General features: G+C 34.4%; 1 protein-coding gene across 1 annotated transcript; it reads right to left on the reverse strand.

Annotated features, from left to right (window-relative positions):
• Positions 1-795: 795 nt before the first annotated feature.
• LOC147276932 (BURP domain protein USPL1-like) lies at positions 796-2,424 on the reverse strand. Its single transcript, XM_086253305.1, has 2 exons — positions 2,248-2,424; positions 796-1,992 (listed from the first exon to the last, which is right to left on the reverse strand). The coding sequence occupies exons 1-2, from the start codon at positions 2,305-2,307 to the stop codon at positions 1,063-1,065; spliced, it is 990 nt and encodes a 329-aa protein (XP_086109431.1). The 5' UTR covers positions 2,308-2,424; the 3' UTR covers positions 796-1,062.
• Between the last annotated feature and the right edge of the window lie 13,838 nt (positions 2,425-16,262).

A 16,262-nucleotide genomic window follows, 5' to 3' on the forward strand; every position in this document is an offset into this window, starting at 1 on the left:
TGTAAATCCTAATCAATCCTAAATCCTAAAGGAAAAACTAAATAATGGTTAGAACTAGGAATTCCTAGACTGCAATATTATCAAATTAGCTCAAGTAAAAGAAATGAAAAGTGAACAATAAAAGGCATTAATCACCAAAATGGATGCAAGGATGATAATAGATAAAAGGCACAAATCTGAAAATAAAAAATCAAATTCAATCATGAGAAACGAAATATGCCTCTAAATTTCTTCATTATACCGAAGATAAAAGGCATTAATCACCAAAAAAAAAATTAAATAAATAAAAGGCATGCATTAATCACTCCGCGCGACCAATAGGACCAATAGTATTTTAAACACCTAACATTCAAATAGAATTTGGATTTAGGAGTACATATTTAGTGAATGGATCATTAATATGATTTTCTTAGCAGAGGTTTGACATCAAAATTTTAGAGGCGTATTTCGCTTCTCATGATTGAATTTGATTTTTTATTTTCAGATTTGTCCCAACAAAAATAACCCTATAAAGATCGAATTAAGTTTATACGTCAGGTTAATATGAGAGGCGAGAAAGTTAACAGAACTGATATATTGGAATAAAGTAACACAAAAATTGAGAAAAATGAGACCAAATAAAATTTGGGGGGCAAAGTAGAACACACGCAATTAGTTGAAGAATATTGCTATAATAACCCAATCAAACCCACACAAGAGTTGGACTTTCTTCAAATTGTTAGGGAACACAATTTTGATCATAGTCGTGTATTCATTTTCCAATAGTACATGGAGCAAATAAAGAAATGGATTTGTAGCACTTTTTATGTGTGTTTAGAGTTCCACAAATCCTTGAATTGATATTACATGTTTTATGATTAAAACAAGTAAAAATAAGACAAACATATAATCTAAATTCAAAATATATGCTATCATAAACTTTCTTAAACAAAAAGGGACATCCCTAGCTGCACAAAGTACGCAATTCCTTAGGCACATAAGCATAATTAACATGCACTAAATATCCCACATTCAGTCACAAATTCGCAGCCACATACTACACACTACATGCTATAATTAATACTAAGCTGGCAATGGCACCCAAACTAGATTATCAGCAGGAAAGAAATGGCACACAGGTGAGCTTCCAGGTTCAATCCCGAGCACGTGGAATGCCACGTGACTACGGTCCCACTGAGAAGTATCAAAGTGACAAACAGCAGCAGCTTCAACCTCCTCTCCATTCTCACCACCCAACAAAACCTGATACAGCCTGTTCTCACTTTCCTGGCCATGGCAATAATAAACTGCATAAGGGTAAGGCATGGTATGGCATGCAACCATTTTGGGAGCCAAGATCTCTCTGGGTGTTTCCAAAAAGGTGTAGTTTTGCAAAAGGGTAGTTGAATTTGAGAGATGGGTAGTGGTTAAGACCTTGAATTGGGTATCCAATCCAAAGATGCCACCTGCAAAGTCAAGCATGGATTCTAGGGAGGTGGCACATAATCTGGTCTCTCCTTTGGTGGGTTCAAGCTCACATTGGGTTAGTGTGTATTCAATGGCCTTGGCTTGGGGAGAGTCTAGGGTGAATGAGAAAAACTCAAGGAGGTATGCAAGTTTTGAGAGTGAGAAAGGAATGGAATCAGCTTCTTCTCTAGGCAGCAATCTGGGAGATGTAGAAGGGTCATTTTTGGGGAAGTATATGGGCATTGTTTTCCCGACGAACAGATCTTTCGCGGTGAAGAAAACATTTAGCGCCGGGTCCATGTGCCCCATGTGAGATGATGATGATGATGATGATGATGAATGACTATCGTGATCTTCATCATCTTTATCATCGTGGTTATTGTCATCGCCACCATTATCATTGCCTTGATTAGAAGTACTGTCAATAGGTTGGCGTAGGTGGTCTTTCATGGCATGTTGTTGCAAACGATCAATCAAGTGCTCTTCATTCATATCTTTCCCATTTGGAACATGAGTAATCTTCCTGGCACTATTTCCTTGTGCAATCTGACATAAATTCAAACTTTCAAGCATTTCGAATGAAGCACAGTGTTTATAATTTACCTAAACTTATTATAGAAACACACATTTTTTATACCTCAAAGTATCAAAATACTAATAGTAGAACATGTTTAGAAGTAATAGTAATCATAAGTACGTTCTTTCATAAACCGACACAATTAAGTACAGAGAAAAAATAAAATTTCAAAGTCGGGAAAATTTTGATGAGTATTAATGGGTGAAAATTCAGTAAGAGCTTACCAATAAAACGACGAGAGCATATAAGATGATGAGGATCCGAGAAGCAAAAGAGAGTGGCATTTCCGGCCTCTTCAATTTTCTTGGTTCTCGATCTTGAATTTTCCTTTCGCTCTTCTCTGCTTAGGAAGGAAGAAAGCAATATTTTTATGATTATCAGTTAGGGACTTAGATAATGGAATAATGCAAGTGGAGTTTCTTTAATATCTATTATGAGGAAATATCTATTATTATTAAAGTATGAAATTGCACACATAATGCTAGTACCAATATTTCTCTTTTTAGTACAATGGACGATCAGTTAGCAAATTACATCTTGATATATAGATATCAAGATACATTTTATCATATTATGGTCATTTTATCTAGTAATTTCAAGAAAAATACACTATACAACTTTATGTCATAAAACCATTATTTTAATTAATCTTTCAAAGTGACAATAAATTATTTCATATGACTGTAACAACATGTGGCATGTTGACATAATGATACCAATTCACTCAAATTATAACGTGTATAATCATTCATATTTAAATCCTAAATACTAAACAATATTCTTAAAATTGTACATGTGTTATAAATTAAATTGATTAGTAATACCATGTCAGTATACTTGTGGTGTTACAATCACACACAATAATTTTTCGAAATTGACATATTTACTTTTTCCCTTCAAAGTATAGAGTTATGAACCCCCTAGATTTGGTTGCACAAGATACAAACTTATATTATACAAGGACTAGCCTTTTCAAAACATTGGAATATATTATATATCTAATAGATATGTTTATGGTTCTTTCTAACTTCATATCCCGGCCTTCTCTTAAATCCTTGCATCGATCCAGGTGTACTTTTACATACATGTTTTTTTGTTTGATTAGACTGCCTTAGGTAAAGTTTGGTTAGAGAACTCATAATTTCAGCGTTAAGAACTCATAACTGAGTACTTATATCTACCTTCTTTACATAAGTTCAACTTTAGCCATTTTTCTCCCCACTCAAAATCTTAAGGCTTATTTGAACCAAGAAAAAAAAAAAATTTATTACTCAAACACCCTTTGAGAACTTTCTAAATTAAGATTTTGAAATTTTAAAGATAGATTCTCTCATGCACCAATCGCAGGGTAAGACCATCTATTGATCTTCATAGGAGCGCATCGATCAGCGCGCAACTCAACATAGTAGTGAGTGTGTAACTGTAGTACGAAAAACTATTTTTTTTTCTTCCTATTGTTTACTTGTGCCTTAATATTTATTGGAGTTGATTAGAGCTTTTTAAGTGTGTTTAGGTATGGTTCAGTAATTTTTAGGGAATCTCTTTTTTTTTTTTTTTTTAAAGAAAAGATTTTAGGCGATGACGTCTTAGATTAATTTAAAGTTATTTATTAAGAATATATTAGTGTAACTGTAATGTAAAAGTACCGTTACTTTATTGATTGACCTATCTAAGGCACAAATCAATATGTATAAATCGATCCGCATAAAGCATATTCATTAGTACAATTTTTTTGTAGTATAAGAATGTGGTACATATAGCATTATTCTTAAACATATTTGTATGTCATAGGTGTGCTGTTCATTAAAAAATAGTGGTGATCCATAACAAACAAAATTAGCCTCGATCTCATCACCGGCCACATGCATGCACTACTAGGTAACTTGTTAGATATCTTGTAATCAAATTTTATATAGTTTTTAGAGAAAAATCAATATGAGGGAGAGCCAAAGCTATATCTTATATGAAGTACGTACAAATATAGATTGAACCGAAGATCTCTAGTTCTCGTATACCCTCATCCCACACATCCCATATACTGAACTCATGGACTTTGATCTTCATTTTCTGAAAAAGGTACGTAGTAATATCCCAATCCTCTCGAATGGTAATTAAGACTTCAAACACTTCATAACTATGGGAGCTAGTAGATAATTGAATGTACCAAACTTGTTGACTAAATCTAAAAGTAGTCCTTTGCATTCGTGCAAATTAATTATCATTAACTTGTTATATTTTGGCCATGCCGGCCAGGAGACTCAAATGCCACCTCATGGCCATAAATTAAGACAGATATATATATATATATATATATATATATATAAGATATGGTTGGTGTGATACTAGTATATACTTTTGACCTTTACACTAAAGATGATTCAAAGCAAACCAAGAAAGAGATGCCAGATCGGGGGAGGGGGGATAGGATGTGACTGCATGCTTTATTTTCATTGGTTTTTCTTCCTTGGACTTTTGGTGAAAGAAAAGAATAACTCAATTTTGGGTGGGGTACTTTCTTCAATATCTTATAGATATATGCAGACTCTTACTTTTTTTTTGTGGCCATGATACTCTTACTAAGTAACTTTAGCCAGCATGTATATGGAGGGAGAAGGAAGGTTTTTCTTTGATCAAAGAGACTCCACTTAGACTGGCCAAAAAAAAGAGACTCCACTTAGATGAAGTCAAGATGTGAATGTTTTCGACATATTACAGTACCATAACGAACCCACTTACTTCTTTGATTATGAATTTCATCCACACTTAGTAGAAAAACCGTAAAAGTGTACTTTCTTAAAGCATGTAATCTAGTTTAATATTTTTATCGAACATAAATTGTCAATTAAAATAGACATTGAGACATAATCATGACAATTTGACATTATTGTTTCTTTTTTCTCCTTATCTTCTTTCAGTCCTCTCTTTTGCGCTTTAGCCTTGTAAAGAAGAATCTCAACGATTTAATTTTTTTTAAGGATTTTCTTTCATATATAGCTAAAGCTAGCCCAAAGTTCATTGTATGAAACTCAACAACTTCGTCTGTACATAAATATATAACTGGCCTTTTCGATCAGTTACAACCAAGGAATAAAATTTCGGATTTTAAGGAAATTTCAACGAAAATTTCGAAGATTTTTAAATGTCGACAGAAATTAGACGAAAATTGCTATCAAAATACGGAAATTTTGAATGAAATTTTACTATATATTTATTTAACATATTATCTACTAAATTAATAAAAAACATTGAAAAAATCAAATTATATAGTAAGTTTCATGTGATATATGAATATAATGCGCACTGGAGCAAATACTGTTAAATAAAATTAATATAATGAATAAACAAAATTAGTATATTCTTTATACTGTATAATTTAATTATACACTAAAATCTAAACCCTAATACTCTATATATTCTATATACCCTAATACTCTTTATACTCTATAATCTATACATTAAACTCTATATACTCTATATTCTTTAGGATATTAAGTTTTAAGCCTTTTAGGATACTTTTAATTATTTTTTTTTATAGAAATGTATTAAAATTTATGGTTTAAAATAACTAAACGAAATCTCAAACCTTTTTTTTTTTTCTTTCCAATTGCCCAAAGGCCCCAAACCCCCCCTTTTTTTTTTTTTTCTTTCCTTACTTTTTTTCCCTGTGCCTCTCTCTTTAGTCTTTTTTTTTTTTTTTTAATCTTTCCTTCCTTTTTTCCCGTGCCTCTCACCTAGCCAAGCTTTGTCTTCACTAAGTGTAACAATCCAAATTTTGGCTTATGGTAATTTTGTTACTTAAATTTTTCAAATTTGTTTTAAGGTTTGTTTAAAGGAATTAGAAATTTCTTTAAATTTATTTTAACTAACTTACACCTTTGGTTGTGGTTCTAGAGCTTACTTGTGTGGAAATGAATTTTAGAAAATGAAAATTCAAGAATTTGGCGATTATTATTTTTTTCAGAATTAAATTATAAGAGTAGGATTTTTCATAATTGTTTTGAAAGTAATTTGACTATTTTGAGGTTATAGGAAATTAGTACTCATCAATACAAGTCTGTAAAATTTTTCGGTGAATTATTTGGAGTCTCGAGCTATTTTTGATGAATTTCTGAAATTGGAGAAAATAGAAAATATGAAAATTTCGCCTAAATCTTTCCGAAAATTATTAAACATGTATTTCGATTTCAGCACCCTAAAAAAAAAAAAATTTTGACGAAATTTTGCCGAAAATTTCGAAATTTAATACCTTGGTTACAACACCCACTAAATGTATTTCCTAATATTCTACTACATAGAGATAATCACGTGAAATGGGACAAAGTGCAAGATAGGTATTATGTGGTCCACTCAATAAATCACATAAATATTCATACAAGTCAATGAACAATGAAATCTCCCCAACCAATTTTAGCTTTTTGGATCTCATATATATCAACTCGTTCAAAGTCTCTCACCACTATACACAGTCTTATCATCCTAAGATGATCATCATAGCATAAATGAACCTTTCAATGGCTTAGAATTCCCAATAAAGTGATAACCATTAGAAAGCAAATACGCCATCAATAGACTGTATTAGGAATTGTAGATTAAATACAATGAAGTTATTGATCGAAAGTGATTGTTTATCAAAAATATATTAAGTCATGTGATATATCTTTAAACCACACCAAAATATTTGGGATAAAATCCCACGTTTGGATGTGTTAGATAAAAAAGCAGTATTTGTGCACTATAGGAGGTCGAAATAGGTGAACCCAACAGATGGTTATGAGTCTTATGACCATACCAACCAATATATTTGTGCATGCATGAGATTACACCCGCTTCTTGGACCATTGAGCCGCCCCTTTTACCAAAACTTGAACGTGCACAGAACATATATAGCCAATAGGCAATGGCCTAACTCCATAAAGACCTATTTTACTTTATTGATATCCACATTCATTAATTTATTGAATTTGTTTTATAACATAATATATATGTCAATGCATGTTGACATCATTGTGTTTGTGTGCCGCTTAATCTATTGTTGAAATTCAGTTTCAACGAATGTGTTTGTCATTTTGCAACCTCATGAGCTAAACACAACGTGATCTCTAATTAATAATTAAAGATACCCTGCATACATAAAGTGGAAGAACACAGAAAACTACAACCAGAAACTTGCATTATGATGCAGAACTAAAGTTGACTTTTGTATATCAAACCTACTTATTATATTGCCAGATGTTCATTTGAATATTGATCATCTGGGTTCTTGTTGAAATATCTAGAGAAAGGGAAATAATTTCTATAAGGGCCGTTTTGTTCAAGTTTTAGAGGTCTGAGAATAAGAAATCAATTTTATTCCCATGTTTGGTAAATACAGGAAAGAAAAATCAATTCGTGGTCCAAAGGAATCTGATGCCCTTATTGCGGGGAAAATGAAACTCTTGCTGGAGCAATATAATTGATTTCCCCCCTTTTGAAAAAACATTTATTGCTTCTTTTTGGACAAAACTAACCCTGTTATTATTTCAAAATAAATAATAGATTAGAGTACAATTGTAAAACTGACCAAACACAACATTTATTGCTTCCAATTCCTTGTTTACTTTCTCAACTTTACCAAACACAGAAAAAGGAATTTCACATTCCTTTCCCCCTAGAAAATGCTAAGGAATTGATTTCCCAAGAAATCAATTCCGTGAACCAAACGGCCCTAAAGGTTTTTCGACAATCTTCTGTACATGCAATCCCGTTTATTAGTTGTTGATGCACATGAGATAAATAGCAAAATCTACATATATGACAATGGTCTACATATTTTTAGGGTTAGCAAGATACCCACCTGCATTTTGACTCGATTTGCATGTTACTACCTAAATTCAAAATAGAAACAAGTTGCCTCCTGAATTAAATTTTATTTGCAAGTTATCACCTGCATCCAAATTTTCAGGGGTTTTTGGTCTTTGAAATTGGGTGGGGAAGCTTTTGCCACCTCAGCATGCTGAGTGGCAAGGCCCAACCAGTTACAAGTGGCCACATGTACAGCCATTTTTTTATTTCTATTTTCTTATTTTTATAAACTTTAAAAATTAATTAAAAATAGCTTCGGACTCAGAAAAATACACAGAAAATTCTCGAGTGATGTCAACGGTACGTGTAAGATAAGTTTGACATGTATTACTGGTGAACATAAATAAATTAATATTTCATCGAAAGAATAAATTAGATATTTATGTGTATTGTGTTCATATAAAAAATTACAAATAAATTAATAAACTATTTGTAAATTTCATAATAATCAAAATACAATTTGGATTTATATAATGATCACATGTAAATATTTGCAAATTACATAATAGTAAATGGGCTCAACCCAATTTGGGTGGCCCTATACTATTCCTAGTGTTAAATTACTATTATGCCCTTCAAAAATATTTTGACTCAAATTTAAAAATAATAACTATTACACAATCATCAAGTCTAAAAACTGTGTGATAGTTTTTAATTAAAAAATAGTAATTGTGTGATAGAGATAATCATGTGAAATGGGACAAAGTGCAAGATAGGTATTATGTGGTCCACTCAATAAATCACATAAATATTCATACAAGTCAATGAACAATGAAATCTCCCCAACCAATTTTAGCTTTTTGGATCTCATATATATCAACTCGTTCAAAGTCTCTCACCACTATACACAGTCTTATCATCCTAAGATGATCATCATAGCATAAATGAACCTTTCAATGGCTTAGAATTCCCAATAAAGTGATAACTGTTGAGAGTAATGTGGAGCAATGTCCCACATCGGAAAACTAGAGTTTAGCATATGTGCTTATAAGTCTTGGGCCTCTCCACCCATTGCCAATTGGTTTTAGGTTGGATGCTCTAATTCTATCATGGTATCAGAGCTTGGTTATCCGCGTGTAAGGCCCAACGGTCACACGTGTTCCCACGTCACCCAATATAATTTCTTCCGATGCTCTGTCTTACATTGTTGGAAGTAAGACATCCAGGGAGGTTTGGTTTAAGCTCAAAGAGAGATACTCTACTGTTTCTCGGTCTAATGCAATGCAATTGAAAACCACTCTCCAGACTATTCAAAAAGGTTCAGACTCTATGGATCAATATCTCAAGCGAGTGAAATATGCAAGAGATCAGCTTTCTGCCATCGGAATTAGTATGTGTGATGAGGATATTGTGATTGTTGTGTTGAATGGTTTGCCTCCAGAATTTAATACAATCAAGACAGTGATTAAAGCTCGAGAAAATCCTATTTCTTTGCAAGAATTTCGAGTTCAACTACTTGCTGAGGAAGAAACATTGAACAATGGTGCAAGAATGATGCAGATTCCCCATATGACAGCAGCCCTCTTTGCTGGAAATGGTACCATGCCAGCTACTATGCAACCTCCGTCTCAGTTTGCTTCATCCTCTTCTGGTTTGCCCCCAGCATATATGTCATCATCTCCAACTTATATGTCCTCACAGCAGTTTCAAGATTTTATGCCTCAGTCCTATGATGGTTTTTCTGCCACTGGTTATACTGCTAATTTTCGAGGTCGGGGTAGAGGTCGAAATGGTAATGGAGGTAGACATTTTGGTGGAGGTCGATCCTATGGCAATGGCAGGCATACTCAATTGTACAATTCGGGTTCTATAATTGGCACTATTGCTTCAATTCCTGAATGTACTATCTGTCATAAAAAAAGGTCATCTGTCTTCAGAGTGTTATCACAGGTTTTCTTCACCACAAGTTCCTTATATTCCTCCTGTACCTCAGTCTAGCTCTTCAACCATTGTGCAGTGTCAAATTTGTCTCAAGAAAGGTCATTCTGCCTTAGATTGTTATCATAGGAGCAATTATGCATATCAAGGCAAACCACCCTCATCTACACTTACTGCTATGAATGTTGCTTTCACTGATCCTGGTTCATCTTGGTCTTCTGCAAATCAGTCATACTCTCCATCTTTTCATGTTGCACCAATGTCATATCAACCTATGAATGCTTCTCCAGGAATGAATTCTGCGAGTGTTTTTCCTGGTTCTTCCTCTTTTCCACCAAGCAGTTCAGGTCTACCCTCTGCACCTTCTTTTCAGTCTTCACCAGGAACATCACAATCTCCAGCTTCATCACAAGCATTTCACACCACTGTCTCTTCTCCTCAAGAATTTTGGCTAACAGACACTGGGGCAACTAATCATCTCACTTCTGATCTGTCTCACCTGACCTCAGTTACTCCTTTTGAAAGTCAGGCAGCTGTCACTGTAGGCAATGGTGCAGGTTTGGATGTGAAACATCTTGGTTCTACTTCTTTATTTCCTACTTCTCACATTCCTTTACATTTACCTAATGTTCTTCATGTTCCCAAAATTGCTGCCAATTTACTTTCTGTTTCTCAATTATGCAGAGATAACAATTGCTCCATAACTTTTGATTCTTCTTCTTTTTCTATTCAGGACCAAGCCACAGGGACAATGTTGTACAAAGGTCGGAGTAGCAATGGCCTTTATCCTATACCCTTGTATATACCATCTAAGCGTCATTTCCAAGCTGTCACCTCTCCTTCTGCTTTTCTTGGCAAAACTATTCACACCACTCTCTGGCACAAGAGGTTAGGCCATCCCAGCAATGAAGTCATCTCTCATATGCTCTCCAAAGCTCAAATTCCATTTTCAAAGGATTGTTTACCTCAAATTTGTCAATCTTGTTTGTCTGGCAAGATGTCCAAACTGCCATTTCATTTGTCAAGTATAAAAGCTGTAGTTCCTTTTCAAGTCATACACAGTGATCTTTGGGGTCCATCTCCTTCTTTGTCTTTAGAAGGTTTCAAATACTATGTGTCCTTCATTGATGAATGTACACGATACACTTGGATTTTCCCATTAATAAATAAATCTGATGTTTTTCCTACATTTGTTAGATTTCATTCTTATGTTCAAAATCAATTTGCAGCTTCATTTAAAACTTTTCAGTCTGATGGTGGGGGTGAGTTTATAGGGAAACCTTTTCAATCTTTTCTCTCTCAACATGGCATCATACATCAAAAGTCTTGTCCACATACACCTGAACAAAATGGTCTTGCAGAAAGAAAGCACAGACATATTGTTGAGACTGCTCTTTCTCTTTTGCACACTGCTTCTCTTCCATCATCTTTCTGGTTTCATGCTTGTGCAATGTCAGTTTTTCTTATAAACAGAATGCCTATCAAAAGTTTATCTTTCAAATCCCCTTTTGAACTTCTTTATGGGACATTACCTGCTATTTCAGATTTAAAAATCTTTGGTTGTGCCTGCTATCCACTTTTGAAGCCCTATGTTCATAACAAATTACAATCCAAAACTGTTCAGTGTATTTTTCTTGGTTTTGCACCTGGTTACAAAGGTTTTATTTGCTTTGATCCTACTACTAAGAGGATCTATGTTTCCCGCCATGTTCATTTTGATGAAAATATTTTTCCTTCTAGCATGATTAGTTCTGTCTCTTCATCAAATTCACCACTTGTACCTCCATCATCATCACCATTAGCTCCTGTTGTTATCTCTATTCCCTTTCCTTCGCACAAACCACCACCAACACCACAACCAATCCCACAACCAACGCCACAACCAACACCTGAACCACATACACACCCACAACCACAATCCCAACCAACATCTCCTTTTTCTACTCAACCATCTGTTTCTGTAGAAGGCTCATCTGCTCCTTCACCTGCTGCAACTTTGTCTCCTCATGCTGGTACTGTTTCTCCTACTTTTGTTCCTATTTCAGATTTTCATATTGCTTTACCACCTATAGTTCCTCCTCTTTCTAATACTCATACCATGCAAACTAGATCTAAATCTGGTATCTCTAAGCCAAAAGCTTTTGCTGTTCAATCTTGTCCTGATTATTCTACTATTGAACCTCCATCATTTGCTATTGCCTCACACCTACCTCAGTGGCAAGCTGCTATGCAAGAGGAATTTGCAGCCTTGCAAAAACAAGGTACTTGGACATTGGTTCCATTACCTCCACACAGAAATTTGGTTGGCTGCAAGTGGGTTTATAGAGTCAAGAAGCATCCTGATGGTTCAGTGGCCAGACATAAGGCTAGACTTGTTGCTAAGGGATTTAGTCAAGAACAAGGGCTTGACTATGAGGAAACATTTAGTCCTGTTGTCAAGCATGCCACAGTTAGAGTTATTCTTGCACTAGCAGCTCACTTTCGATGGGAACTTAGGCAACTTGATGTGAAGAATGCCTTCCTGCATGGTGTGTTGCAGGAAGAGGTTTATATGTCCCAACCTCCAGGATTTGAGGACTCCACTCATCCTACCTATGTCTGCAAATTAGAAAAGTCCTTGTATGGTCTTAAACAAGCTCCTAGAGCTTGGAATGAAAGGTTTACCAGTCACTTGCCTGGTCTTGGTTTTCACTCTTCTTATGCAGATCCATCATTGTTTATTAGGTGCATTGGTTCTTCTTTGGTCATTCTCCTGTTATATGTGGATGACATTATCCTTACTGGCAATGATTCCAAGGCTATTCAGGATGTTACTACTCAATTATCACAGGAATTTGAAATGACAGACCTTGGTGCTCTTCACTATTTTTTGGGGCTTCACATCTCCACTTCAGCTTTAGGTATTTTTCTACATCAGCACAAATATGCTAAAGAACTTCTGGTTAAAGCAGGCATGGCTGAATGCAAACCATGCTCATCTCCTTGTTTGTCAAATGTAAAGCTGCTCAAGACAGATGGCATACCTCTTACTGATCCTGTAGCTTATCGCAGCATTGTAGGAGGCTTGCAGTATTTGACTTTCACCAGACCTGACATAGCCTTTGCAGTTAATACAGTCTGTCAATTCATGCAAACACCTACTGATCTTCATGAGAAAGCAGTCAAACGAATTCTTAGATATGTTAAAGGTACTTTGGATTTTGGCATTCAATTTAGGCCTGGTTCTCTTGATCTCTCTGCTTACAGTGATGCTGATTGGGGTGGTGACCCTAATGATAGAAGATCCACTACTGGTTATGTTGTTTTTCTTGGATCAAATCCAATTTCTTGGTGCTCACGCAGACAACCAACTGTGTCCAGATCCTCCACTGAGGCAGAATATAGAGCTTTAGCAGTCACAGCTGCTGAATTGGCATGGCTCAGGCAACTTCTATGTGACTTACATGTTTGTCTCTCTTCACCTCCTCTAATTCATTGTGATAATCTCTCTGCAATAGCACTCTCTTCCAACCCAGTTCTTCACTCCCGTGCTAAACACATTGAAATAGACTACCATTTCGTTAGAGAACGGGTTCAAAGAGGAGATCTGCGACTTGAATTTGTTTCTAGTTCAGACCAATTTGCGGACATTTTAACTAAAGCCCTCTCCTCTCCTCTGCTCCGTTACATGAGAACCAATCTCATGCTTTGTCCTCCTGACAGGCATGAGATTGAGGGAGGCTGATAAGAGTTCCTATCAAGTCAGCATAGTCAACACTATTGACTGCTGACTCAGCATGCTAGCTGTGTTAGTTATCCAGCTGTGTGGTTGTTATTAATCTAATAGTCAGTTACTCAGATTCCTTTGAGCAATGCTTGTCTTATATACTGTACGAACATACTTGTAACAATTCATTCAACTCAATACAAGATTAATCAATTCAGTTTCTCTCTTTTTCTTGCTTCTCTTTCCCTTTTGTTTTCTCTGTAACCAAACACATGAATTCAATCATGAAGATTATCATGGTATCAGAGCTTGGTTATCTGCGTGTAAGGCCCAACGGCCACACGTGCTCCCACGTCACCCAATACAATTTGTTCACGTGTAAGGCTCAAAATATCGCCACACGTGCGGGGGCGTGTTGAGAGTAATGTGGAGCAATGTCCCACATCGGAAAACTAGAGTTTAGCATATGTGCTTATAAGTCTTGGGCCTCTCCACCCATTGCCAATTGGTTTTAGGTTGGATGCTCTAATTCTATCAATAACCATTAGAAAGCAAATACGCCATCAATAGACTGTATTAGGAATTGTAGATTAAATACAATGAAGTATTGATCGAAAGTGATTGTTTATCATAAATATATATAGTCATGTGATATATCTTTAAACCACACCAAAATATTTTGGGATAAAATCCCACGTTTGGATGAGTGTTAGATAAAAAAGCAGTATTTGTGCACTATAGGAGGTCGAAATAGGTGAACCCAACAGATGGTTATGAGTCTTATGACCATACCAACCAATATATTTGTGCATGCATGAGATTACACCCACTTCTTGGACCATTGAGCCGCCCCTTTTACCAAAACTTGAACGTGCGCAGAACATATATAGCCAATAGGCAATGGCCTAACTCCATAAAGACCTATTTTACTTTATTGATATCCACATTCATTAATTTATTGAATTTGTTTTATAACATAATATATATGTCAATGCATGTTGACATCATTGTGTTTGTGTGCCGCTTAATCTATTGTTGAAATTCAGTTTCAACGAATGTGTTTGTCATTTTGCAACCTCATGAGCTAAATACAACGTGATCTCTAATTAATAATTAAAGATACCCTGCATACATAAAGTGGAAGAACACAGAAAACTACAACTAGAAACTTGTATTATGATGCAGAACTAAAGTTGACTTTTATATATCAAACCTACTTATTATACTGCCAGATGTTCATTTGAATATTGATCATCTGGGTTCTTCTTGAAATATCTAGAGAAAGAGAAATAATTCTCATATCAGTAGTGCTAGATATACCACATTTTTATACCATAATTTCATACCACCTTATGTGGCAACTTACATGGCATTCATACATTGGATACTAAAAAATAAAAAGAAAAACCCAAAAAGAAAAAGAAAAATTCTGTCCAATAAAGTAATGACACGTGAGATGGTATAAGAATGTGGTATAAGAAATGTGGTAAGTATAGCATTATTCTTCTCATATATAAGAGCCCATTTGGTTCAAGTTTTAGAGGCTGAAAATGAAAAATCAATTTCATTCTCATGTTTGGTAAGTACAGGAAAGAGAAATCAATTCCTGGCCCAAGGGAATCTGATGCCCTTATTGGGGGGAAAATGAAACCTTGCTGGAGCAATGATATTGATTTCCCCTTCTTGGGAAAGCATTTATTACTTCTTTTTGGACAAAACTAACTCTGCTATTATTTCAAAATAAATAATAGATTATGGTACAATTGTAAAACTGACCAAACACAACATTTATTACTTCCAATTCCTTGTTTACTTTCCTAAGCTTACCAAACACAGAAAAAAGAATTTCACATTCTCTTCCCCTTGGAAAATGCAAAGGAATTGATTTTCCAAGAAATCAATTCCGTAAACCAAACGGGCCCTAAAGGTTTTTCGACAATCTTTTGTACATGCAATCCTGTTTATTAGTTGTTGAAACATGAGATAAATAGCAAAATCTACATATATGACAATCGCCTACATATTTTTAGTAGTAAATTAGGGAAATCCCGATCAAACTATGATTTTCCCATTAAAACTCATGCATTTTTATTTTCATGTGTTAACCCCTTTAACTAGGTCCAAACTCACCTACTTTTCATATATAAATTTCCTAGTCAGCATTTTTGAAAATCTAAATTTTGTAAATCCCTTTTATGCCATTAAACTCATTTCTCACTTTTTTTCTTTGTTTTTACTCCTTACATAATGCTTTTAAAGTTGATTGATCATTAATGATTGGACGTTTTCTGCACAAAAGGTCTAGGTAAATTGTTCATTCTCGATACTTACAAAAAAAAATTGTGTATTTCTACTTAGTTATATAATTGAGAGCACTTAAGTCCTTAATAATTTTGTGTAGCCTTGTATGAGCAATGTAGTTAAATTGATACATACAAATTTAATTGCGGTTCAAAATAGGTAAATTGATCATGAAAAAAAGTAGGTAAATTGATGATTCTAAAAGACATGTAGGGGTGATTTGATGATTCTTTATAAAAAAAAAAAAAAAAAAAGTAGGTATATTAATCATTCTATAAAAAGTAGGTAAATTGACCGGTCTAAAAAAAATGTAGGTAAATTGATCATTCTAAAAAAAGGTGATTTTTTTTTATGTGAAATATCTACTTATGAAACTTTTTTCATGCATTTTGTTAGTTTGTTAAATAATTTTGAAACCTTCATGTACCTACAAATTTTAGAGAGAAATTTTGAATTAATTGGGATCAGAATATCTACCAAATTTAGATGTTTGTTTTTAATCAATTAGGATTA

Source organism: Dryas octopetala, chromosome 8 (assembly GCF_963921425.1).
Source record: "Dryas octopetala chromosome 8, drDryOcto1.1, whole genome shotgun sequence".
NCBI lineage: Eukaryota > Viridiplantae > Streptophyta > Magnoliopsida > Rosales > Rosaceae > Dryas > Dryas octopetala.

Coding starts and splice junctions, on each gene's coding strand:
- LOC147276932 (XM_086253305.1), bottom strand. CDS start 2,307: ATGCCACTCTCTTTTGCTTCTCGGATCCTCATCATCTTATATGCTCTC. Junction 1,993..2,247: donor ATGCTCTCGTCGTTTTATTG/GTAAGCTCTTAC, acceptor AATTTATGTCAG/ATTGCACAAGGAAATAGTGC.